General features: G+C 44.4%; 1 protein-coding gene across 1 annotated transcript in view; it reads left to right on the forward strand.

Annotated features, from left to right (window-relative positions):
- The window catches only part of LOC134440941 (dystonin-like), a 235715-nt gene that overhangs the window by 113933 nt on the left and 93836 nt on the right, over positions 1–27946 (forward strand). Inside the window, exons 38-56 of the mRNA XM_063191098.1 lie at positions 2858–2946; positions 3643–3760; positions 4764–10703; positions 10834–10980; positions 11943–12158; positions 12936–13085; positions 13557–13805; positions 14712–14873; positions 15946–16179; positions 16929–17240; positions 18418–18663; positions 19462–19692; positions 19999–20079; positions 20605–20781; positions 23976–24099; positions 24683–24891; positions 25466–25783; positions 26229–26401; positions 27153–27309. Of these exons, the coding sequence (XP_063047168.1) occupies positions 2858–2946; positions 3643–3760; positions 4764–10703; positions 10834–10980; positions 11943–12158; positions 12936–13085; positions 13557–13805; positions 14712–14873; positions 15946–16179; positions 16929–17240; positions 18418–18663; positions 19462–19692; positions 19999–20079; positions 20605–20781; positions 23976–24099; positions 24683–24891; positions 25466–25783; positions 26229–26401; positions 27153–27309 (9333 nt within the window). The remainder of the gene's footprint in view (positions 1–2857; positions 2947–3642; positions 3761–4763; positions 10704–10833; positions 10981–11942; positions 12159–12935; positions 13086–13556; positions 13806–14711; positions 14874–15945; positions 16180–16928; positions 17241–18417; positions 18664–19461; positions 19693–19998; positions 20080–20604; positions 20782–23975; positions 24100–24682; positions 24892–25465; positions 25784–26228; positions 26402–27152; positions 27310–27946) is intronic.

A 27946-nucleotide genomic window follows, 5' to 3' on the forward strand; every position in this document is an offset into this window, starting at 1 on the left:
TACTGCAATCTTGCAAAAGCACTTCAGTACAACACCATTTTTTCAGTAAGGGCTGGCACTTCATTAGCCTCATTATCATAAACTTTTGGGAAATATAATGTATATGCTTTCTAACCCAGAGTAAAGAAATGAGAGACAGACTGCATCCATGTCAGCTCTCTGTACATGGAATACCTCCAAATTGGGTATAATAAATAAAGCCTAGCTTTACACGACACAGTAAAAAAGGCAGTGTTAATTTATCACATGGAGAGTAAATTTAACATTTTTAAGAGTTGTCACAGAGTACTCTCTGAGTTTTAAATGAACAGAGCCTTTTTTAATGTATACGTACTATATTTTCTGTAAGTGTTTTACATAAGCTATCACATAGCAAATGCCCCCTTGACCTCATCATAAGCCTGCCAATGCTCCCCCCCCGATATTGAAAAATAAAATTGAGTACTGCACCTCGATGACAACTAAGAACCACCCCCTCTCAGCTGTGTCCTTCTCAACGCCCCCCCTAACGACCTTCTCACGCAGATTTGATGTGGTTTTCAAGGTCAAAGGTTCACGTAAAATCCCATGTCCCCCTGGGTCATTTTAAAGGAACAGTCCACTCTTTTGCGATTTTTACACATTTGCAAGATTTCCAAGTATTACACATGAATGTGCATATTAGTAAATGGTACCATTAGCATCAATCCACCAGTGATCACTGGACGGAATCAAGTTAGCCGTTTTACACTCTGGTGAATTTTACATTCTTTTTAAAGTGCTTTATAAGTACATTTGATGATGTTTTATTTGGTACTATTAACGTCCATTGCTGTGTTAACAATGGCTATACTGTCAAACTAATAATTGCAAACACATTGTGAAACTCCTATGGATTCTCATATTTTACCTGGGCTTAACAACAGAAAATAAGGTGGACTGTTCCTTTAAGGTTCTAGAACCCACAGCTGTAGCAACACACAACCCTGACCCCCATAATCCACCTTGATACAACACTGCAATAACACTATAATGTCATGGGCCCCCTCTCTTTCAAGGCCCAGGACAACTGACCCCTTTGCCTCCCCTCCCCTTCTGTGTACATGAGACCCCTCCACTAAGCACCTGTCCCACATGTTACCCTTCAAATTTTAAGATGGCAGTCCTTCACTACTGTATATTATCACACAATAATGTAATTCCTTTTTTTAATTGATTTTTAATTTACGAGGCACATTTTTCAATATGTCTGTTGATACAAATATTGATGTAGTGATGCTAGAAAGCTCACATATGTACTATAAATAAAGAGTTCAGATGCAAAACCCCCTAACTCCATTTCTGAAGACCTGCACTTCTGTATTTTTAGAGAACCCCGTTGTAGGTTTGCTTTACATTCATTTACTTGATAATACATATAAATAGTTATATTACATAAATAAAATGAAAAAATATGCAATTTTGATAGCTTTGTATTAAATAAAAATTAATTAAGATTATTTTCTGAAAAGGCACTTAGAGGGTTTTGCATCTGAACCCTTCAAATGTAAATGATCATAACATTGTGCTGTGGATGTGACACAATGCAATTCAATAATTAACTAAATTTCACTCTAATACGTTCAAAATGTGCTATCAAAAATACTTCTACTGTAGTTGCATTACATTCTATTTGTTGTTTCGTTATAAAGGGATTGATTTTCCTTTTAAACTTCAGCATATTGCACATTACCACGTTACTGTGATCAGGGCCACTGACACCTTTGAATTCATCTGACAGGGCCCCCCTCCAAATACATACAATGCTATGAGAACCCATCTCTGGGCCCCCTCTCTCCCTGGGCCCGGGACACTTGACACCCCCCTCACCCCCGTCGGCTTCCCTGAGTGATATTGCCAAATACAAAGGCCATGCAAAATACATAAGCATTGGCTCGTCCTTCCAGGGCTGCCTAAAGTCAAATGCCATTAAGCCATTTTGTGCTTAACCGTAGAATCAAGGAAATATGTCCAAATAATAATTAGGCCACACCAATTTAATTTGTTGGTTCTCGGATTTTTTCAGGAAAAAGTTGAAGCGAGAGGGCGAAAAAAAAAAAAAAAATTAGTCGTGTGGTTACACCACCTGTATATCAGCCTCACATGGACCTCCAAAGGAAGGTGCAAGACAGGCAAACACCTGGACATGGAGAAGGACAGTGTAGAAGGGAATTAAGGCAGCCAAATAGACCAGGCACAAAATTAGCTCACAGGGCAATTATTATATTAATCTGGTTTGAATAAACTGAGATGATTCAACAGTTGAATAGTTGTTGTTTTTCTTTTTTAAAACTGCTATCCCACTCCACTAATTCCACTAAGAGCAATACTGTGTTTCACCGCTGCTACTGCTAACCCACAGGGGCTTCAACTTGCCATTGCATGTTTGTCTGTAAATGTTTGAATGTAACACGTTTCCTGATTCGCTAGTCGTAATCGGCATGTTGAAAGGAGTGGTTTTATTGGTTCTCTACGTCACATGACCTCCAACTACTAAAGAGACACCTCCCCGTTCATGAAAACATGCAGTCTTCGTTTTTTTTAGCGATTTCATTTTTTGGGGTATTGAAACTGATTTTTTTTTTCCATTTTGATACAAAATACAAGAGGCGAATCCGAGAACCAACAAATTAAATTGGTGTGGCCTTAACATTCAATTTATTTTCTACATAGTTAATGCAGTAGGACAGAACACATGCTCAGATCCAAAGGGCGTACTCAAACTCAAACCTTACATTTCAACTGCTACACAAAGAATGTTTTGCTTTATTTTGAATTGTGAAGTTATCGCAGTAAATTCAGAACATTAATCCCATACTGCTTGTTTGTCTTTATTCAGGTGTCTGTGGAGGAAATTGTGACCAAGAAGGAACAAATAGCTGAAGCGCTGAGATCAACACAGCTGATGCTTACCAAGCACAGTGACAAGTATGTCATAAAACATTTATTGTGTTCTTTTTCAACATGAATATGGGCATGGACAGAAAAAAAATCATTCTGCATGGGCAGCACACTGTGCCTGTTCAGCACATTGTTGTATTTAAATCTATATTCATTGGTGCCCATGGCGTGTTATGCTTCATACCCTCACCTCTACCCATGTTGAAAGTGAAAGAAGAGGCATTAACAAAATGAAAGGAATAGACCCTGCTATTCGTACCTACATAATAATAACAATCATAGGTGGTTAACATAATTACCCTCCTCCTCCTACTCTTCTCCTCCTTCTTTTCATCTCCTCATCCTCCTCCTCTCCCTCTCCTCCCCTCCTCCTACTCCTCCTCCTTCTCTTACTCTCCCTCTCCTTTTCCTGCTCCTCTTCCTCCCCCTCCTCCTCCTCCTCTTGCTCTCCTCTCCTCCTCCTGCTCCTCTTCCCCCCTCCCTTCTCTTCCCCCTCGTCGTCGTCCTCCTTCTCTTGCTCTCCCTATCCCCTCCTGCTCCTCCTCCTCCTTCTCTTCCTTCTCCTCCTCCTGCTCCTCTTCCACCTCCTCTTCCTCCTCCTCTTCCACCTCCTCTTCCTCCTCCTCCTCCTCCTTATCATCCTCCTCCTCTTGCTCCTCTTCCTCCACCTCTTCTTCCTCTTCCTCCTCCTCCTGCTCCTCCCCCTCCTCCTCCTTCCTATAGGATGACAGAAGAGGAGAAACAGGAGGCTAAGGACCAGCTGAAGTCTCTCCACCAGGCCTACAGTGACCTCTCCGAGCAGTATGCTGATGCACAGGCGCCCTCTACTGACAAAGCTAAGGTACTGGGCGCTCTGCAGCCTAAGTGGAGAAAGGACAACTACAAGTGCAAAACCTCCCATTTTAAAATGCACCGCTATCCCACCACCCCACACTGCATGACTAACATGTTTTTAATCTCTTCTCCACATCCACCACAGCATGGAATGGCATCTTTAGGTGTCACCACTTTTTTCTCTTACGTATTCAAATCACATCCCTGTGATTAAAGACCCAGAGCTGTTTGAGTGTGCTTGGATAGGGTTGTGGATAGGGCTTAGTTAAAACAGTTAACACCAATGTCTGTTGACACAAATAGGGATATTTGAGCAGCACTTGGTGGATTGAAAACCCCTGTGAATCATGGTATTAAACCTCACTTACCAAAGGAACACCCAAAACTATCAACCACCTTTTTTCCTTCTGTTTTGTATTAGCATGTTACCAAAGTCACACAAAAGGTGCTGCCCAAAATCTCTGATGTGTCACCATGACACCTTGAGTGTGAAATGAGTATCTTGTAAACATGTCCCAGCATGGTGTGTTTCAGCTTCATCTTTTTACAGCCAGTCAAAGCCAGAGGACCTCTCTCTCTCTTTCCCTCCATACAGGTATCATCCAGCATCAGTAATGCTGCTTACATGTCTGTGTTGTCTCTAACCAACTCGTTGTTGTTTGTTGTGCGAGGTACTGTACCAAATATTCTGTCCACAGATGCATGCAAGCTTTTTGTGTGTCAACCCCCCTTCTTGCTGTTCAAATACTGACCTGCACTGTTGCAAATGCACTGATAGCATTCCTAGGCTTGTGTGATTGGTGAGTACATCTTAATGACTTCTTTTCTAGCACAAAGTAAAGCATACTATATAAGATAAAAAACAAAAAACAAAGTAAAAATGAAAAAAATAATAAAATATCTTTAGAACTTCATACTACTCAAACATTAATCAATTTAGTCATTGAACCATTTTTCGTAAAATAACCACATCCCACTGAAGTGCATATGGTTTTTTTCTTCACCTACAGGGTTTCCAGACCATTGGAGGGGTTCTGGAGCTGGGCAGTGGGGCGGTGTTGTCCGTCTGCTGCTCCATGCAGTGTGGCCTGATCGACCACGCCACCGGGCTGAGCCTCCTGGAGGCCCAGATCATAACGTCAGGACTTGTTGCTCCCGACGCCAACACATGCCTGGACTTGGAGGATGCTGTCAGGCAAGAGCTTGTCGACGCACCCACCTACCAGCGGCTCCAGGACTTGGATGCTGCCAACAAGCGCCTGTCAAATCCCAAGTTTAGCTGTGAACCTCTTCCTGTCATCGCTGCGCTGAAGGAGGGAGTCATCTCAGAGCATTTGGCAATAAAGATTTTAGAGATCCAACTGGCTACTGGGGGATTAAGAACAACCTCTTCTGGGGAGGTCTTTAACCTTGATAGAGCAGTCCAGCACGGTATGATCCCCGCCGATTTTCTCAGCAAACTCGGCAAGGACCATAGCGTCTCGAAGCTCCTGATTGACCCCAACACATCTGAGATGGTCTCCCTCATTCAGCTCGTGCAAAGGAGCATTGTCCACGAAGAAACTGGCCTGCGCCTGTTGCCCGTGAAACCCAGGACAGACGGCAACATCTGGCTGAAGTCTGGAAGAGAGTTTGGTATTCTCAGAGCCGCCCACGAGGGCGCCATCGATCAAGAGACTAAGCTTCGCCTCCTGGGTGCACAGCTGTGCGCAGGGGGCATCGTGGACCAAAGAACAGGATTCAAACTCACTGTTGAAGAAGCTTTATCAGAGGGCCTAATCGATCAAGAGACTGCTAGTGGTGTACTGAATCTCCAAGTCCAAAATGGTGGCATAGTTGACCCTCATAACGGAAAGAGACTCACTGTTGATGAAGCTGTCCAATGTGATTTAATGAGTTCCACTAGCGCACTGTTAGTGCTGGAGAGGCAAAAGGGTTTCATGGGTCTTTTGTGGCCTGACTCAGGAGAAATCCTGACTGTTACCTCTTCCCTGCAACATGACATCATTACCAACGAAGTAGCATCCAGTCTCCTCTGCAACCGACAGAAAATCGCTGCCTTTTACATTCCAGAAAGCTCTGAAGTAGTCGACATTGACGCTGCCACCAGACATGGCCTGATTGACGAATACACGGCAGAGGTGTTAAAAACAGTGGAGATACCCGACTCTTTTCCTGACATTGACGACCTGAACAGGAAGTTCTCGTCGTGGTTGGTGTGGCGTGAGCTGCAATTGGAGGGAGGAGCCCATGGTGGGTCTCAACCGGTTCCAGAAGTGGATGGAAAGCAAATGAGCGTACCGTCTACTGAAGAGGCGCGGCAACTATTCATCTCCTATCTAATGATGAACAGCTACATGGACCCAAACACTGGGCAGAGGCTTCTCGTGTTTGATGGGCAACTCAATAAAATGGCAAAAGTGTTCATGGAAATCTCAGGGGGTAATGGGGGACGTGATGAGGAGAAAACCCATGTGTCAACGTGTCATTCGTCAAAGTTTATGGATATCTCCTTGGATGAAGAGGAAGAGGATATGTGTTGTGAAAGCGTAAAGCACTCAAGTAGTACGAACTTGAACATTTCAAAGGGGCAATGCAATGGGAATGTAGAAGAAGCAGTAAGGCAAGATTGTGTTACGGGGTTAAGTAAAGATGAAATAAAGGCAGAAAGTGTACGTGGGAAACTGAAAGAGACCCCTGTGAGTCCTCAAACATCCAGCAATATGTCTAATCAACAAACCGCAGCTGAGGCATTCAGCAAAATGTCTAATCAACAATCTGCAGCTGATGCATCCAGCAAAATGTCAGTGCAATCTGCAGATGATGATCTCAAAGACCAAACTGAGGACTTAGATGGTTCATCTTTGGTTACACAGTTATATGCGTATTCAAATATTTTGAATGGATCATATAGTAACAGAATTTTAGAAAAAATATTAGAAGAGAGTGGTGAGTCAGACTCACCAGATGATGACGAAATGGAAGTTGACAAGTTTCGTAAAGCTGCGGGAAAAGCCAGTGAAACACCTGGCACAAGTGCATCCAATGCAGCAAAGGGGTCTGGCATTTCGACCAACACGAGTTCTGATAAGGATGTCTTGCACATCACAGAAACATCAATTTTGCAAATAGATGAGGACTATACAACAAACAGACCATCATTTACCAGCGAGGTAACAAAGTCAATGGACATGTTCGCAGAGTACCCATACAGAGACCGCTCTTGGAATGAAAAGAGCGAGAGGGAGTTTGCCATACATCTTCTGAAAGTGCAGGTGGAAGAAGGAGGCATTTTAGATGTCACCTCAGGCAAGCGATACAGCCTGGACGCCGCTCTTGACAAGGGCATTGCTGATGAGGAGATGGTTCTGGAAGTACTCGCGTCACTGCTCCATAAAGGCAGGGCTGCTGGGAACCCCACGGGGACCATGGCAACCTTGCAGGAAGCTGTGTCCAAAGGCTACTTATCCCTCCAAGTGGCACTGCAGATCATGGAGCAGCAGAATCTGTTGGGTGGATTTTACAGCTCAGACGCTGGCCACACCATCAGTGTGTCTGAGGCACTTGAATGTGATCTGATAAGTGATGAAATGGCTCATAGGATACTGAACTCCCAACCTGTCAGGAAAGCTGTTATAGATCCAGATGGCAAATGTCTCCGCAGTGTGGCTGATGCACAGGCTCTAGGTATGCTAGATGAGGAAGAAGCAGAGAATATGTTGAGCCAGAAAGAAAAGAAGAAGGTGGCCATTATGGTTTTAGACCTTCCTGATGAGAAGTGTAAAAACAGACTTCACCAAAGCTCAAACAGTAGAACTCTGGAACCCCCACAACGTTCTGAACAATCAAGTTCATGTTCTGAAGTGTCACCTCCCAAACAAAATAGTAAAATTACTGTCACGTCCCATCTCAGAAATTCACCTATTCCTATTACACAGACAATAGAGGAGTATCCGCAAGGCCACAATCACACTACAAAGAAAGACAATCCTTCACAAAGTCTATCTGAGGCGACTGGATTTCCAGGTTTTCTCAAAAATAATAGCAGTCCCAAGGGTCTGATAAGTAGTCATACCAGGAGTGAGAAGAGTTCATTTGAAGTTGAGAGTGATGCTGGAGACTATGACAGGGGCAGTCAGAAGGAGGGAACTGGATTTCCAGAATTTGTCCAAAGTAACGCAGGCCCCAAGAGCGTGTTAAGTATTCAAAGCAGAAATGAGAGGGATTCATTGAAAGTAGGGAAGGACGCTCTAGAAAATGGCATTGGTAAACAGAACATTGGCTTTGACCAGCCTAAAGCAATTGGATCCCCAGGTTTTGTCAAAAGCAATATTAGCTCAAAGAGTCTCTTAAGTAGTGATAAGAAGAGTGGCAAAGACTCATTTGAAGCAGAGAATCTTGCTTTAGTGCAAAACAAGGGTAATCAGATTCTTGATATTGATCAGCCTGAGTCAACCAGATTTCCAGGAACTGTCCAAAATAGCACCCAAAGCCCCATGACTGTGCCGACTAGTCAAGGCAAACTTGAGAGGGATTCATTTAAAGTAGGCAGTGATGCTCTAGGACAGAAAAAGGGCAAGACGAGCATTGATGTTGATCCGCCTGAGGCAGCTGGACATCCAGATTTTGTCAAAAATAATATTGGCTCCAAGAATCTGTTTAGTGGTCATAGCGGTGGAGATAGAGATTCATCTGAAGTAGAGAGTGATACTGTAGGTCACAACAAGCGATATCAGAGTGTTGATACTGACCAGACGGAGGCAACTGGACTTGTCAAAACTAACATTTGCTCCAAGAGTATGTTAAGCAGGCATATCAGGAGTGAGAGGGATTCATCTGAAGTAGAGAGTGACGCTGTAGGTCACAACAAGCGATATCAGACTGTTGATACTGACCAGACTGAGGGAACCGGAATTCCTGGACTTGTCAAAAGCAATATTTCCTCCAAGAGTATGTTAGGCAATCATAGCAGGAGTGATAGGGATTCCTTTGAGGAAGGGCCTGATGCTCCAGGCCATGAAAGGGACAGTCAGAACATTGTTGCTGCTGACCAGTCTGAAGCAACTGAATTCCCAGTTTTCCCAGCCAAAAATACCATTAGCTCCAGGAGTCTGCTGAGCAGTCGTAGCAAGAGTGAGAGGGATTCGTTTGACGTAGAGAACGATGCTCCAGAGGATGACAAAGACGATCAAAACACTAATGCTGACCAGTGTCCTGAAGATGTTGGTTTCATCGCTAGCGAAAGGCAGGTGCAGTACCGTGAGGTGGCGTTGAACCAAACCGTGAGTCCCGTTCAGAGTGATTCAGGCATATCCTGCTCATCCCCCAGTGATATATGCGCTGATGAAAGGAAGACAGAATCCCTGCTGAATGCTGACCAGCAGATCAGTACTGTCAAGGAGGGCTCGAAGGATAGGCAGCAGCGCTCATTTTCACCTAAAGGGTCGTCAGAACATTCATCCATGACTCCTCAGGAGAATGGTATATCGTTGACAACAGCAGAACTGACTAGTGGGGACATGTGTGTGGACAAAGACAACAGGCCTTTGCCCTTTCAAAGTAGTCTGCCCCATGCTCAAAGTGATAGTCAGAAAGAGCTGAATGGTCATCATGTCATCGTGCCCACATCTGTTTATGATGAGTCGAGACTGAAGGGGGGCTGTGTAGACATGTCTGTGGATATGAGAAAATCTGTTGGCTCTGAACAAACACAGACATTAAAGCTGCGATCAGCAGATGCACATTTAAAACAGTCAAGGGATGGAACTGAGTCAGAAAAAGTGGTAATTTATTCTAGTGCAACCGGCACGAGTTCAGGATCTCAATCAACACAGGAATTTGAATCTCCAAACATGTCAGGAAGTGTAAACAGACTATTTGGAGATGCACAAGCACTATTCACTGGAGAAATGTCTCCAGATGCATCATTGACATTTAGACGAAAGGCAGAGATTGGTGCGCTCAGCGATGTCAATCAAGCTAAATTGGGAACTGTCAAACATTCCGGGCAAGACACAGGGCAGGGTGATGATGCTACACATACCTCTGCTAACACAATATCTGCAACTGCAAAAACACCAGTCAATGTGGATCTAAATAGTACAGTTGATGATGGAAAGTGCCTGGAACCTACAATGTTGAGTGACAAATCACTGGCTGTGTCAGGTGCTTTGCAGACTCTCCAGACGCAAGAACAATCGGTGTCGAGTACTAAATGCTCAACCTCTGCTTTAAATCAACCAAATGTAGACGTAGAATTTGGAATTCCTCCTTGTGTTCTCGCAGACAGAGAAAATGGTTCTTCTGAAACGTGTGCTCTGTCTGCTGGCCTGATGGTTGAGGAAAGTAAACAGAGGGTATCTGCTGATCCGCTGCGATCCTCAGTGGCAGACTCAGCCACGCCACCTCTGTCGGCACCCGGTGTCTCGAGGCCATGTCAGGACAAGCTTGTAAAACACAAGGTAGGAGGAATAGGAATGCTTGCTGACGATTTAGACGAGAAAGCTGAACATCAAACCTATGAGGACATAACTGGCATCACTGGCAACTTTCTAACCACAGAGAAAAGCGTTGCCAGTCCCGGTCATCACTTAGAGGCCACCGCGGGCAAAGAGCCGGGGAGGCAAGACAGTGTGTCTAAGTGTATACAGTCGCTTTCCGATAATGGTGCTAAGCTTCAAAGACTGCAGCTGGAGGATGTTAAAGAAGCAAGCAACCCATCAAGCAAGCAACCCACAAGGCTGGGTGATGTTCAACAAGATTCAGACTCTTTCCTGGCAGACAAGGCTGACGGAGCCTGGAGCCAAAGCACTGGCCCTGGCAAAAGCCCACCAGCACACTCCACAGATGAGTGTAAGCCTGAGATTGACATGATTCCTCACACAGACACATGCGGTGCACATCCAGACAATCAAGGCCCAGACATGGACGAAGCAGCCAAATGCAGGGGGGTGAGTTCCAATTTCATCATTGACTTCCATTTTAATGGACGCGAGTGCACTAGACAGAAAACCTTATTTGCAATTTATCAATAAAATGTTTATGTGGTAGTGATTGCGCTGTCTTTCAATTCGACTACAGGGCATCTCCACGCAGAGTTACTTGGAGTGCATCGGAAGGCTTCAGGACCACTTTGATGTTCTGGAGGACATTAAAAGTGACTTTGAGATGCAAGGGCCTCTCGTTAGCAGCATCGATGGCTTGAATTCCCAGCTGCAGGAGTCTCAGGTGTGTTCAGTTACTGCAAATACTATGAAAACAAATGCTATCAAAAACCCATTCTGGGGTGCATTTCTCAAAAGAGAAGTTGTTAGCCTGTTAGCAACTTTGGTAGCTGACAATGGGAAAATGCGTACTCAAAAGCAACTTTGGTTTCGAGAAATGCACCCCTGTCTGATCTTTAGCTTGGTTCCTTTCTTTGCTTACTCCACTCAATATTTCAATTTCTCACAAACATCTCCTTACACTGCTCTCTATTCTCCCTGAGAACCACCATTCTGTTCTGATTCCTTCACGGTAACACTTTATTTTAGGGATACATCTATTAGCACTAATACATACAATGTGCCTGTATAAGTAACTTGTAAGACATTCGAAGCAAAATCAAACATTCGTTAGGCATGTCTTCGCAAATGTCTTTTTCATGCACATTAAGGGATTTATTACCACTATAACCTTAGTAAGGAACTAGTACATGTAGGCCTTAGCATTTGCTTAGTACATATCTTACAAGTTACTTATGCAGGCATTAACATTGTATGTATTAATGCTTGTAGATGTATCCCTAAAATAAAGTGTTACCTGATTCTCTATTGTTATATCCCTGAAACCTGCCTCACACATGTGTTCCATCCCTGAAAACCTGGCACACACCTGCCCCACTAGCTTCATCCGTTGCTTGTAAATCTACTGGCTTTTCCAAATCTTTTTTTTCCCTCTCTGAATCACCTGAGTGATCAATCTTAGTCACCCACATTTGTTATAAAGCCACCCTTTGCATGTACCTGTATCTATATAGGCTTTTCCAGACCTTTCTGTGTTCTGCAGGTCCACCCAGCTCCCTTTCCTAATGCAGGCCACCCACCCTTTCTTCTCTCCACCCTCCCGCTCTTCTCCTCGCCCTCCCTCTCTTCTCCCCATCCTCCTATCCCTCTCTTCTCCCCATCCTCCTATCCCTCTCTTCTCCCCAGTCTCTGGAGTCCCAGCTTGCTGCTTTTGCTGCCGTGCTAACGGCAGACCTGGAGATAGCCGCACAGCTGCTAAATTCTGCTGATGAACTCGTTCCTTCACAAATCCAGCAAGATTTGGCTTCAGCCTTCACATATTTACAGCCCGCTTTCACAGACTTGTGCCAAATGTCTGCTGAAAGGAGTAGTCTTATATTCCAAGCAATTGAGACAGAAAAGGTCAGTGAAGCTGCTGTGTGAACAGTATGATTTAGTTTGGAAACCCCATTGCCGTTATTCTTGTCTAAATAAGCAACATCGTTGAAAAAACGATGATACATTTTGATGATTATCTAGATCTACGGTATGAGTTATAGATGGATTTCATTTTGTCAAGGATAATTGTTTTGATAGTATATCAATATTGTGAAAACTCTTTGTGACTTACGTATGCATCACTGTCAAACCATAGCCCTTAGCTAACTCTGCCTAAATAAGCAACATCATGGAAAAATTACGATACATTTTGATGATTATTTAGATCTGCGATATGAGTTATAGATGGATTTTATTTTGTCAAGGATAATTATTTTGATAGTATATCAATATTGTGAAACCTCTTTGCCACTTACTTACGTATGCATCACTGTCAAACCATAGCCCTTAGCTAACGCTTCACACCTGCACTCCACAGTCCCAGTTAGGCATTATAGATGGATTTAATTTTGTCAAGGATAATTGTATTGATATATTAATATTCTTTTCCAAATAATGTAATATAATACTCTTTGCCACTTACGTATGCATCACTGTCAAACCATAGCCCTTAGCTAACGCTTCACACCTGCACTCTGCAGTCCCAGTTAGGCATTATAGATGGATTTAATTTTGTCAAGGATAATTCTATTGAAATATTAACATTCTCTACCACTTATGTTATATAATACTCTTTGCCACTTGCGTGCATCACTGTCAAACCATAGCCCTTAGCTAACGCTTCACATCTGCTCTCCACAGTCCCAGTTAGGCACATCTTACCAGGAACTCCTCTCCTCCCTGGACACGCTGTCTGGGAAGATACATGACGACTGCGAGACCATCTGCAAACTTGACGTCATGGACATAGATAACATGGAAGAAATTAAAAACAGAATTCAGCGCAATGAGGTACTGCATCATGTCAGATTATTGTATTTTATGCCTTCAAACATCACTAGGGGAGTAAATGTAGTAATGAATGGTCAGTTATATTAGGTACTGATCTGACTTTACGATCTGAGTGATCTCTGGAAATCTATCTTGTCTTAAACCTCCTTAAAGGGATCTTGTGAGACTACTAGTGTCACTGTACAATTATAGTGAGGTTACTTTTGTCACTATACAATTCACATAATGGGTTATCCCACACTATAAGATATCAATTAGTGTTATAATGATACACTCAACTCACGATTTAAAGCTTGGAAGCACTATCACATCGAATGAATGGTTGTGTTCTTGACTGAAGGATAGCAAAACTTTGAAAGAGCGTATCACGATATGGCCTGAGTATCGCGATTTCTCTATTTGATCCAACATCGTTACAGCCCTAGTATTAATCATTTAATAATTTGCCTCCTCTCTCCTCTCATCTCTCAGGAGATGGGACAGTCCTCGTCAGGCACCCAGAAACGCCTGGATGAGGCCTCAGCTAGGGTTCAGCACTTCATCTCCGAGCACGCTCAGTTCCTGAGCCCGGCGCAGAGCAGGGCGCTGTTGAAGAGCCTGGCTGGTGCCCAGAGGGCGTTTAGGGAGCTCTCGGACAAGCTCTCGTCCCAGCACCGCACGCTGGAGCTGCAGCTGGAGGTGCAGGAGGATGAGGAGAAGCAGCAGCAGGAGATTCACCAGGTGGAGGAGGAGGAGGAGGAAGAGGAGGAGGAGCACTGTCAGACATTTTGTTGTGACTTGTACATGTTTTTTTGGTACAGCTCAGAACAACAAGTCTGGTGCACAGTGCTGGCAAACGTGTGGACCAAAATGTTTGTTCTTGTGAACTGAAGTGATGAAATGTGAACGCACGGCATGTTTTTAACACCACCAACCATCATACTGAAAGCACAGAGTTCTTTGCTTGATCACTGCCAAAACGTCTAACTAACGTCTCTTCTGGAGCTGTTTGCATTTCCAGGTGTCGAGACATCACCGGTCTGCATTGCTGTTGCAGTGGCCTGTGGTGGAGGACAAATGACCTCTCTCTCTCCTCTTGACTCTTTGTGTCTCTCAAATCTCAACAACTACTAGACGCCTTGAATGTATCCAACTAACCATCAACCTACCTCTTCTTTTGTTGCAATATACCACGTTCTTCAAATCCCTACAATGGCTGGCATGTTTACACCATACTCTTGAGGTTTAGGGTAGGAAGGAATCTTGATGTGTGTTGCCTGTTGTGCTGTGTGCTTGGTGTTGAGACTTAAGGCTCATTCTTTTGAAACTTGCTTGTCGGTAGACCCGAGTTCGTTCTCCCAACATCCGTTATAAATGCGTTCTTTTGCAACAGATGGGGACAATACAAATGTCTGAAAGCACTAATGTGTAGTGAACTCGGAGTACACCGAAGTGCTTTGAGTTTGTGTTTTTGGCACCCCGATTTGAGTGGCCAATCTGTTGCCCTTTCCCGAGGTGGAGGTCAGGGTTTCAGACGAGCGAGTTTCTAAAGAATCAGCCGATAGAAGTGTGGATTCTTCTTTGAAGCCACCTCAGAAGTGTCCTGACTGACGAGTTTCCTTACCGTACCTGTATGTGCGTCCTCAGCAGGATGTGGCTGAGAAGCAGAAGGAGTTTTCCGGTAAGCTGCAGGAGATGTGTGAGAGCCTCACCCAGACGGAGAACCGTCTCATCGGACACCATCAGCAGACGCAAACCATCGCCACCAACAACATGGAGGACCTGCAGCAGTACCGCCAAGAGCAGCAGGTAACCTCACCAATTCAGGACTCTACATTAACTTTTTTCATCGCTAGCCAAAATGGCTGCTGTAGTAGACGTTAATCTCACTGGCCAAACACACACTCACTAATGGGTCAAAGTGGCTGGTAAGTTTTCTTTTCTACTAGTCAAACTGAATTTTTACCAACTTTTGGCCAGATTGCGGGTGTTACTGTAAGATATGGTCATTACAAGTTTGGTGATCGTAAGGCTATAGCATAGGCTTTGTGTAACAAGGTTACTGAAAAGCGCAGATGCAATATTCATAATAATGTTCAGATGTTATTGTAAATTTTGTACTCACGGTTTGTAAGAGTCTAATAGTATCAGAGTAATACACGCGGTAACACTTTATTTTAGGGATACATCTATTAGCACTAATACATACAATGTTAATGCCTGCATAAGTAACTTGTAAGGCATGTACTAAGCAAATTGTTTGATTTTGCTTTGTACATGCCTTACAAGTTACTTATACAGGCACATTGTATGTATTAGTGCTAATAGATGTATCCCTAAAATAAAGTGTTACCATACACGCAAGTGAACTCTGTTCACTATCACTGCGTCTTGGCCCAAGACCAATGTGTGTGAGGCCTTACAGGTGGAGTGAAGGCAGTCACCAGATTGATAATGGGTAGAAAATGAGAGTGTAGTCATCAGTAAACATATTGGTTGAATAACAGCATATTTGGCTCATATTGTGCTCATAATCTTTAAAAAAGATTTAAAGTGCAATGGAGCGAGTAGAGATGTCAGTGTAGTAGTGGCATTTATTTGTATAACTGAAGGTAAATGGACCGAGACATGATGTCTGTGTGCAGAATAGAAAATTGTGCGCAACAGCTTGACGAGTACTCTGCAAATTGACTTTGCTTTTCTTGGAGTGGCCTAGGGAAGGAGCAATGTGTTTTGTCTCCCAACCATATTATCAAGCAGATGTTTATATTTATTCACCAATATATTCATAGCATAGCAATAAAAGACTGGATTGTAATTGTCTTCTCTCCCTCTCGGTTTTTTTTTTTTTCTTTCTTCTCCTCTCCGTGTCCAACAACAGGCCCTCCAAAAAGACATCCAGACGAACGCCAGAGATTTAAATGAAGTCATAAGCAGTTCTAAAAAGTTCCTGGAGGAGAATCGCCACGTGCTCTCCGCCGAGCAGGTCGCCGACGTCGAGAGGAAGCTGGAGGAGGCCAAGAGCAGAGCCAACATGCTCAACGAGAAGGCCGAGGAGTCCAGGAAAGACCTGGAGAAGGTCGTCACCACCGCACTCAAACAGGAAACAGAGAAGGTTTGGAAACGCATTACATTAAAATAAAGCCATTTGGGCCGCCAAACGGATATGTTGTCCCGGGCCCAGGGAGATAGGGCACCCGGATTGGGTCCCCGTTACATTGCATTTATTTGTTAGGGGGCTCTTTCAGATGATTTTGTCCTGGGCCCAGCGAAAGCTGTCAGCGGCCCTGGAAACGCATTCCATAAAAATAAAGCCATTTGGGACCGATAAAAAAGGAGTATTAAACAGACGTTTTTTTTTTTTTGCCTTGATATTGACTGACTGTGTCTGGTTAGGATCTGCAGGTCTGCAGGTCTGTGTTATTTCAAAGATGAAATCATTTAAGATTGCTTATTGCCGAGCGTAAATATTTCGTGTGTGATCGAGAGTTTATCTTGCTAATGAATTATTGTTCAAAGGTTCATTTTATCGTCCGTTAATGTGGAATATTAAAAAAGCAAATGTTAGTCTGGGCTGCCTTTTTTTAGGATCATTATGTTTTGTGCTTGATAATAATCAACAAAATATTGTGTGTGTGTGTGTGTGTGCGTGTGTGTCTGCGTGTGCGTGTGCACGTGTGTGTGTGCATGCCTGCCTGTGTGCATGTTTTCGTGCCTATGCACGTGTCTGTGTCTATGTGTGTTTGTGCCTGTGTATGTGTGCGTGCCTGTGTGTGCACCTGGGTATGTGTGTGTGTGTGTGTGCATGTTTTCTTGTGCTTGTGTGTGTGTGTGTGTCCGCTTGTGTTGTGCGTTGATGTCTAGATTGCCGCTGTGGAGCAGCTGGAGGAGAGCAGGAGTAAGATCGAGGGCCTACTGGGCTGGATCTCCAACGTGGGGAAGGAGAAAGGCGTGGGGGACAGCACGCAGAAGGAGGCGCAGGAGCAGGAGACGCAGCAGCAGGGGCAGGGGCAGGCCGGGACAGAAAATGGGAACCTGCCCATGGAAACCAGAGCGGATGACGCCAATGGAAACGCACTAGACACCACCGACAACCGACACGTTATTTCCAGCAAAGGGAAAGACTCCAGCAGCAGCAGCACAGCAGACCTGGATAAGCAGTTTGACAGAGTCAAGGTAAATAAACAGTTATTACCAGCAGTCAAGTCAAGCAACTCGTGGTTTATATCTGCATCGATGCTGGTCCCCCACAGATATATATTTATTAAAAAGATTTTATGCGCAACATATGCAGTCGTAAATCCTTGCTGATTACGTTCCTTGATTAGAAAATCATTTTGAACTTTCGTCACATACATGTCACATACAGTGACACACCTGTTCTTGTCACAGTACATTGTACATACCAATGTTTTGTCCAATTAAACCACATAGAAAGAGCTGTGGGTGTGGCATAGCATAGCAGTGGTATTCATCAGTGCTCATTGCAAACAAAAGCAACATTCCCTCCAACCATCACCTACTGACCTAGCGACCTTAATTATGTTGTTGAATTCCATGAATAAATTAGCATCTTATGCATCCCAGCAGATCATTAAAGCAATGGAATGTGCTTGTAATGAGGTCTGAATTGTTTTAACCCAACAATGAAAAGAATCTGGATTACTCTCATGCCTTCTCATTGGTCCCTTTGTTTTCATTGCTTAGAGTCCCACTTACATGATTCATTACAGTACATGATAATGTGGGGTGTTTGTAAACACATTTGATTTTTAATATTTTGGCAAAACCAAAAATCAGTGGTAATTCAACATGTAAACAATACTCTGGGACAGGGGTGCAGCTCTGTGTATATTCATGGGGCCCTGGTGACTCAGTCACAACAGTGGTTCTCAACCTTTTTTGAACAAATGCCCCCTTGACCTCATCATAAGCTTCCCAACGCCCCCTTGACCTCATCATAAGCTTCCCAACACCCCCTTGACCTCATCATAAGCCTGCCAACGCCCCCATTACCTCATCATACGCCTGGCAATGCCTCCCTTAGTATTAAAAAGATAGGATAGACTATTGTCCCCCATTTGCAACTGACTGACCCTGTTGAGAAACACTATTCTAGAAGATGTTAAAACCACTCTCTAAGTGTTAAATTTACACTGTGTTTGTTTGGCCCTGCGGTGGCTTAACGGTAGGGCACTCGCCTGCTGTGCTGCCAACCCAGTCCCGGGTCCTTTGCTGGCCCTTCCCTGTCTCTCTCTCCCAAACGTTTCCTGTCTCTCCTCCACTAATAAAGTCTAAAAGACCAAAAAGTATCTTTAAAAAAAAAAACACTGTATTTATCTTGTGTCTGCAGGCTCACCACCAGGAGATCCTGTCTCAGCAGCAGGAGCTGATCATCGCCACCCAGTCTGCTCAGGCTCTGCTGGACAAGCAGGCCCACGTGCTGTCCCCCTCCGAGAAGGACAAGCTGCAGAGAGACATCCAGGAACTTAGGGGGCGCTACGAGGACTCGCTCACCCGCGCAGAGCAGCAGATGAAGCAGGTGCAGGCCGTGCAGGAGGAGCTGGCCAAGTTCCAGGGGGACTGTGGAGACTTCCAGGTGTGTGTCCAGTGATTCCTGCCGAACATTAGTCAAGGTGGAAGAGTAAAGTAGAGTTAGCCTGATTATCATCGACTTTCAAATGTCTTTAAGACTTGGTCTGACTAAGAAGAGCATAGCAATTAACGTTTCCTAAACGGCATGGTTGACCTGCCTTCCTTTAAGTTTGCTACTGGTTGACTGGTGGAGTGGGTGGAGTTCCTGATTTTTCTGGAGATCAGAAACAATATTACATTATACATTGCTCATGGCCTGACTAGGAGGGCATGGGGGGTGGGGGTGGGAGGGGTGGGATGTTGTCAGTGTCAGACTCTCTAGGCCCTGTGAGCTCAGGAGGAGCTGGCCAAGTTCCAGGGAGACTGTGGAGACTTCCAGGTGTGTGTCTGTCTACTAGTCAAGGTGGCATTAGGTGCCAAGGCGGTGCCAAAGTGTCGGAGTCAAACTCTTCCAACTCTGTGTGTTACTTCACTGCTTGGCAGGTCTTAATAATTTGACAACATAAGCAGAGTTTTACTTTTGCATCGGGGTGAAGGGATTTGCAAAGATATAATAGGAATAATAATGTATTACAAAAATATAATGGGATTCATATTAATTTCATACTAGCGTGTATTCGTTTTTAACACTAAGATTTTCTCACTTCCTTGATGTCATTTCATGTTTCAGCCACCAGGGGTAGGGGCAATGCCCTCTGGCAACCCCTCAAACTATGCCCATGTCTACCAACCCTGTTGTTGTTACTCCCTTCTTATTTTATATTCCATTGCTATTTCTCCTCCTTCTCCCACCCCACCCCAGTCCTGGCTGCAGACGGCCCAGCAGGAGGTGGATGAGCTGGGGGAGCCGGCGGGCCGCCTGGAGGCCCTGGAGGACAAGCTCCAGAGGCAGAGGAGCTTCGCGGAGGACGTGATCTCGCACAAGGGAGACCTGCGCTTCATCACCATCTCCGGCCAGAAGGTCCTGGACGCCGCCAAGGCCGCCAGCCGAGCGGGAGACCAGGGAGGAGGAGCCAAGGACACGCTGCCCGAGGTAATAACAACAACAACAATAATGATAATAATAATAATAACAATAACAATAATAATAATAACAGTATTTGTATAGTACAGTTCATACAAGACATGCAGCACAATGTCTTACAATGTGCTTACCATAGCAGTTATATGAACAACAATAATAAAAATGAATAAAATAGGACTGATTAAAATGAAGATAAAGCTTTGGCAAAAGTTAAGATCAAGGTATGCTAAGTTGCTGGCTCAAAATTTGGAAAAACATGGAATGACCATGTCTGAAAAATAACTGATAATAATAAAATGGCATGCGAATTCCCAGGTGGACATGTCAGGGACCTGTGCCGCCGTGCAGGAGAGGCTGGACGCTGCCGCCGGACTCTACAAGGCTCTGCACTCTCAGGTGTGTACAAAATAAAACACTTTCGTCTTGTTGAAGCATGAATTGAAGGTGGAAAGATGGGTTGAAAGCAATCATGTCATATCTATTTCCTGCCACATGGTGGAGCTATTGCTTTTGCTATAGTAGCTCTATTCATGAGAAGGGAATGACTTGGAGTAAGCACTTTCTTGAATATTTGTTTCACACAAATGCCACAAATATGCTGATATTAATGATGAGTACTACAATTATAATATTTTGAAATACTTTTCAGGCACCATTACTGAAGAAGTACACTATTTCCCTTCAAATGTCCTGTATATTACAGTAAAAGTGCAACGTATAGACGTGCAAAATGACAGTGTGTGTGTGTGTGTGTGTGTGTGTGTGTGTGTGTGTGTGTGCGTGCGTGCGTGCGTGCGTGCGTGCGTGCGTGCGTGCGTGCGTGCGTGTGTGTGTTTGTGTGTGTCTGTCTGTCTGTCTGTCTGTCTGTCTGTCTGTGTATGTGTGTGTGTATGTGTATGTGTGTCTCATCTTGTCTTGCAGTGTAATCAGCTGGGCAGCAACCTTAAAGAGGTGGTGGATAAGTATAAGAAGTACGATGAGGCCAGCGGAGGGCTGCTGAAGTGGCTGGACACCTCGGAGGAGGAGGCCCGGAGACAGCAGGCAGAGGCCATCGCAGCAGACCCCAAGACCCTGCAGACACAACTGGAGGATACCAAGGTAACACACACACGCACACGCACGCACACAAGCAAGCACACACCACACACACACACGCCATCGAGTCAACTAGAGGACACTAAGGTAACACACACGGCGTGCACGCGGACACACACACACACATGCAATCGCAGCAGATCCTGCAGAAACAACTAGAGGACACCAAGGTAACACACACACGGCACGCGGACACACACACACACACAAGCATGCACACACACACGCACGCACGCAAGCACACACACACACGCCATCGAGTCAACTAGAGGACACTAAGGTCTCGTACACACACACACACACACACACACACACACACACACACACACACACACACACACACACACACACACACAAATACACACACACAGCGTCAACTACAGGACACTAAGGTCACTACCATACTTTACCAACAGAGGACGCTCTTCCCCCATTTACATGACAGATTTTACATGTAATTCGGACCAAAAAAATATTTAATTCAGAATTAATAGGAGTTCTATCTACAAAAATACCAAACATATATGTCATTCCTCATGAAAATGTGTAATTAAATTTCAATTCTCGGCTACTCAATTCTGAAGGATTTATCATGATTTATCAATGCAAACATTGCAATGCCTCTCTATAAAGACTGAAGCCCAAAGTGTTCACTCTGTCACTTCATAGGTCACTATTTAGGGGGGCAAAATCATGAAACTAGTGCCCAAGGTAATAAACTATGCGGTGAATGAGAATCATTTGGGACACAGCCATAGATTTGCATTCCTGTGTCACATAGATGACATACAGTAGGTAGCAGAGTACAGTGGAGGAACAATTGCACATAGGGCCCCAGGGAAAGACTCTTATAGGGCCATCCATACGGCCTGCCCTGGTCACAATAAGGGCCCCCGCTACCAACACAGGAGGGCCCTGGAGCCCAGGGGCAAATGCCCTGCTTGCCCTCTCTATATCTCCGACCCTGGCAGGGTAGTAACTGGTGACATGTGTCAGCAGTCATCAGGTCGACCTGCCCCTGTCCTGTCATTCTGATCGATGCAGAGGGACCCCGAGAAGCAAACAGGAGAGAACAGTTTGAGATAGTGTTGACATTTAAAGGGCCCAAGTTGTGGAATGTCATGACAACCAATGACAGCACATGATAGAGAGAATGCCATATGGCATGACGATGTATAAGCAAGACAAAGCAATGCCAGCATTGTGACTTTATGACCCTGAGAGAATCTCAATTTAAACTGAATTGAATTTAGTTTTATCACCTGTTATTTTTTTATCTCTCTCCGGAAAACGAGACGGTGTATCTCAAGAGACCCATCCTAAAACATTGACGCACAAAGTGCTCTCACCAGGAGGGGAATATTTTAAACTGCACATTCTCTAAGATACGCGTCTGGCAGTAGTGGGCTTAGAGGCGATTTAGAGATGGCGTTTTGGCACCGCGTTCATGCCTCTCGGCACCGAACAAGTTGAAAGGTCACCAAGTCTCAGCCCAGACTTGTCCATATACAGAGTTTCCACTCGCTTTAAAACAACACCACGGGCTATTTATAGCAACCTGTTTCAAAACACGCCGCAGTTCCAAGGCACAAATAGCTTTGTGCAGATTTAATGACATTTGCTCGGTGTGTGTTTGAGAAGAGAGAGAGAGAGCGAGAGAGTGCGATAGAGAGAAGGAGAGAGCAAGAGAGAGAGAGAGAGAGAGAGAGAGAGAGCGAGAGAGAGAGGGGGGCTTGGCACAGTGGTGCATAGATTGCTCTAAATAGATTACACCTCTGTGATATGTGATGTGCAATACTTCCACATTTTGGCCCCTGCTGTCTGGCGTTGAAGCCCCTGAGACAGTACCGTACTGTAAATGTTTGTGTGTGTGTACGTAAGTGTATATGTGTGTATGTGTATTTGTATGTGTGTGTATGTGTATTTGTATGTGTGTGTATGTGTGTGTGTGTGTGCAGTGCTGTTGCATAGCTGTTTGGAGACTGCTGCTGACCCTTAGGTCTGTTATACACTGACAGATAAGGGGTGCCTGTGACACACACGCACGTATGAAGACACGCACACACACAAACACACACACACACACACACACACACACACACACACACACACACACACACACACACACACACACACACACACACACACACACACACGCACACACACACGCACACACGCACACACTCTCACACGCACACCCCAAAATCCTCTGGGAAACTGTATGCCATATATTGGGATTTTGCATTCCCTTTGTGGCTGTGTTGAGTCATATCTGATTTGAAAAAATTACATTTGCTTCACGCCATAAATAACCTCTGGTCTGCCTTGCCTCCAAACTGAATTAAGGTGACATGAAATTAAACAAGGGAAAGGTCCAAAAAGTCCCCTGTTCCTTCGTTCAGTGAGCAAAGTGTCCCTAGCCAGTCACTCAAGAGCAGGAGCTGAGAAGCCAGAATTCACTTCACTGACCAGTTACTTGTACATGTGCAAGGAATTTGACTGCAGCACACTCATCTGAAACATAACATTTATAATAGTGATAATAATAAATAGTACAGTATCCATATACAATACAATAAATACAATGTACAATCAAAGCAGTGGGGACTTCTTGTTATTAACGGTTCCACTTGCGTTCCAAGTGTTCAAATAAAACTCGAATAAAATTGGCATGGAAATTCAGCAGTGTACAGGGTCTCCCAAAATACCCACTTTAATACACACTTTAAACCATTGTAAATGAGGCTTTTTGTAAATTATGCATTGTAAATTAGGCTCTGTTGACGATGTGAATGACACACAATTCCCCTGTGTGAGTTTAGTGTGAGTTTGCGGCATCAGTTTGAGAATACGCCCTGAAAAGCACCCCAATTAAATGATGTCTGTTAATAATATAAGACTTTGAAAATTACATATACGTGTGTTAATAAACACCTGAGTTCAAAAGAGTCCTTGTACCCAAGCCTTTAGGAACAGAGGTGCAGGTGTGAGGCAGGAAAACTTCACCGCACAATACAGCACAGTAGACCGCACACTGCTTACTGTTCTTTTTTCTTATTTTATTTATTGGAGCAGTGTTATCTGAACTTTCATCGTTAATCAACACCAATTTTGTTTTCATGACCCTCTGCATGACATATACGAGTAGCCACCATAGAGAGTCAGAGAGTGATGTGATTGGTGTGATCCATCCGCAGGCTCTGCAAGGTCAGACGACGGGGCGGCAGGCTGCCATGGAAACGCTGAGGAAAACAGCTTACGCGCTCATCGCGGCCGAGGGGGAGCTGCTGACCAATCAGGACGAGATCCAGGAAACAGTGGGTGAGTTTGGCACGCGGCATACAGCACCTTTTCAGACGGTCACAGTGTCACAGGCCACAGGGAGCAGGCCACAGAATCGCACAGGAGAAAAACAGTAAAAAAAAAGTTGCTGGATCTCAGTAAAATGCTTTGTATCACAAGCTACTGAAACAGACATTCCAGTGAAAGCTCTCTAGATAACACATTTCATAGTTCCCTTTTTGGCCTATCTACATACAGCACCTTTTCAGCCGTGGGACAGGCCACCATGTCACACAGGGAAAAAAAGCTTTAAAAAGGTACTGGATCTCAGTAAAATGCTTTGTATCACAAGCTACTGAGACACTGTGTAGAACACAATTTTTTTTTCCAAAGACCAAGACCTTCTTCTCTCACTAGAATGTGTTCATTCAGCTCTAACATTCCCACATTTTTGATAAAAATCTAAAATCTCACATAGCGTCACATTGCCCCCCTCTGTTCAGATGACATTGAACCATAATGGACCATTCATGAAGTAGACTTGAAAGTACCTGAAGCACTGGCTAAAGCAAGACTATGGTTATAGTAATCACCTGCTTTCCTCTTCGCTCCTGTTCTCTAGATGACATTGCAGAGCGCTATGACAACCTGTCCAAGTCTGTGAGCGACCGCAACGAGAAGCTGCAGGTGACGCTGACGCGCTCGCTGAGCGTGCAGGACGGGCTGGACGAGATGATGGGCTGGATGGGCCGTGTGGAGGATAGCCTGAAGACCAAGGACAGCGTACCTCTGGACTCCGCCAGCATCGGAGACGCCCTCAGCAAAGAGGCGGTAGGTTGCCGCTCTACATTTGGTTCCAGGGGTGCATTTCTGGAAAGCGTAGTTGCTAGCATTTTGCAACTTCGGTAGTTGCCAATGGGAAATTGCACTGTAACCAACAAAGTTGCTAACAAAGTTAGCAACTACGCTTTCCAGAAATGCTCCCCAGAGTTGTATAAAGTAGAATTAGAAGTACTCTTACAGATGTAATTACAACACTAGTGGTATGGTATAACACAGTTACACCTTTGTTATATCATACTACTAATGCTGTAATTACATCTGTAAGAGTACTTCTACTTCTGTTTCATATAACTATTTTTGGTTCACACCATATTGTGAAACAAGAAAGAAAAATAGGTCGACTGAAAGCTTGGCTATTAAATGAACAAAAGGATTTTTCTTTCTTGTTCAGAGTTTTCGTTTCTGTTTGGCACCTTTTAATTTGATCTATCGATCTATCGATCTATCGATCTATCTGTCTATCTATCTATCTATCTTTCTATCTATCTATCTATCTATCTATCTATCTATCTATCTATCTATCTATCGATCTATCGATCTATCGATCTATCTGTCTATCTAGGCCCTGGAACAGGATATGTCCAGTCGACAGAGCAGCATCTCCGCCATGCAGGCCAAGGTCAAGAAGTTCGCGGAGACGGCCGACCCTAAGGCGGCCGCCCAGCTGCAATCCAAGATGGCCGCCCTGTCTCAGCGCTTCGGTGACGCCTGCGGCAAGCACAAGCAGAAGGTGTCGGAGCTGGAGCAGCTGAAGGACAAGGTGGAAGACTTCGAGCGGACAGCGGAGAAGGTGCAGCAGTTTGTGCTGAAACGCTCACAGGAGCTGGCAGAGACAGACGGCCCGGGGAAGAACGTCAACGAGCTCTCCAAACTGGTGCAGGTGCGACTCCCAAACTGGACCCAGTTTCTCGAAAGCGTAGTTGCTAGCCACTTAGCAACTTAGTCGGTTGCCTATGAGAAAACGGCATTGCAACTAACAAAGCGATGCTGTCGAGAAACGTAAACCCCAGTGCTTTTGCATAGTAAACTTCCGTGCATTACAGTAAAACGTGTTAAACGCATTGTTCGCTCTGAATAAAAGAGCAAGAAGTCTAACAAGTGTGTGGTAAACTTTTTTTCTGTAGCCCCTTAATGCAAGTCGTACTTCCAGTGGCGCACTGTAATAGACATCGAAAAGTTAACTAGCATAGTACTGCAATACTATGACATGACACAGGGCCATTAGTAATGCACCATGACTTGGTCATTGCCATTCTGATAACAGCAAGTTTATAACGCTGTGTCTTAACGGGATACAGCTAAAAAGTGTGTCTTGTCTGTCTTAGGACACTAATGAGGAGTTATCGGAGAATGCGAAGGACCTGGAGAGGTTGCAGAAGCTGTCTAAGGAGCTGTCCCACCTCAGCCCCGCCCCCCAGGGCAGCAAGACCCAGTTGGAGGGCAAGATGGAGAACTTGACCAACACCTTCAACGCCTTCAAGGACACAGTCAGAGAAAAGTAGGTGAAAAGTAGCAGAACAGGGATGGGATTTTTTTTATTTTACAACATAATGCCATGGTTGCAAAGCTGGATAAAAACAAACTGCAGTGAGTGAAAGACAAACAAAAAAAAGAAAAAAAAATGATGATTGGATGAAATTTGTTTTTAAATGTGTTCCCATAATGTTCTGTTTCTGACTGGATTTCTGTCATAAACTTACAGCAGTGTGTAATTTTGGATGTCTGCAATGCTGACCTCAGATAGCTCGTTGGGTTGAAAAGTGAGGGTTTGTTTAGAGACTGGAGAGCAGACTGTACCATTATGTGTGTGTGCGCGTGGGCGTGTATACGCAATGTAAATCAGTTTGTGTGTGTGTGTGTGTGTGTGTGTGTGTGTGTGTGTGTGTGTGTGTGTGTGTGAGAGAGAGAGAGAGAGAGAGAGAGAGAGAGAGAGAGAGAGAGAGAGAGAGAAAGAGAGAGAGAGAGAGAGTGTGTATGTGTGTGTGTGTGTGTGTGTATGTGTGCGCGTGTGTGTGTGTGTGTATGCTTGCGTGTGTGTGCATGCTTGTGTGTGTGTGTGTGTGTGTGTGTGTGCCCGCGTGCGTATGCGTGCGTGCATGTGTGCGTGCATGCATGCATGCGTTCCTGTGTGTGTTTGTGTGTGTGTATGTGTGTGTACATCTGTGTGTGTGTGTATCTATGTGTATCTGTGTGTCTGAGCATATGAGTGTCTGGTGGTAAATGCGTTTTTTCCTCTTCCCTCTGCCCAGACGGGAGGAGGTTACGTCATGCCAGGACCAGCTGGGGGAGTTCAAGGCTGCGGCGGGGGCCCTGATCAAGTGGCTGGAGGAGAGCACGGGGAAGGTGCCAGCGGCCAAGCCCAACGCCGGAGAGAAGAGCATGGGAAAAGACCTCAAGAGAGTCACTGTAAGTAGTGGAGCCGCCCTACCCACCCGGCCCCCCTACCCAGTGCAGTCAGTATCCATGCAGTAACTATTTCACATTCAGATTCAGAAAGCTGCTGCTGTACAAAGGGAAAGTGCAGTTATAACATATTTTGTCAAAAGTTTTTACTGAAAATTGTCTTCAGAACTTTTCCTGTATCTTGTGACAAAGCCTTATGGTCCAAATGTGTCCCGTTATATTGCTATGCCAAATTTGCACTAACTACAATATCCAACCTAATACCAATTACAAATAAGGTAAATAATTCAGAGAGAGATTTCCTTAATTTGGCACATTTTGTTTATATTGTATTTATCCCCGGCCACTCATGTATGTTATGAGTGTCATCTTTTTTCCTTGATTTGTAGTAAAATGAATACCAATTTTGGAACAGTTAGTTTATATATAACCTGAAAATATATGCAATATACATACATACTCATAGATACATACTCACTAGATATTGCTGTTTGTTTATTTAAGACAACACGACTGAAAAAGAAGGCTTAAGTGAAAGGCTTAAAGGCCAACTTCCGATAAAACTCAGTTTTACTCACTCCTTTCGAAGATCGGACGGTCACCCCAAGTTAAACTCACTTGCAAGGCTCTCATAGCGGTG

Source organism: Engraulis encrasicolus, chromosome 24 (assembly GCF_034702125.1).
Source record: "Engraulis encrasicolus isolate BLACKSEA-1 chromosome 24, IST_EnEncr_1.0, whole genome shotgun sequence".
NCBI classification, from domain to species: Eukaryota; Metazoa; Chordata; class Actinopteri; order Clupeiformes; family Engraulidae; genus Engraulis; species Engraulis encrasicolus.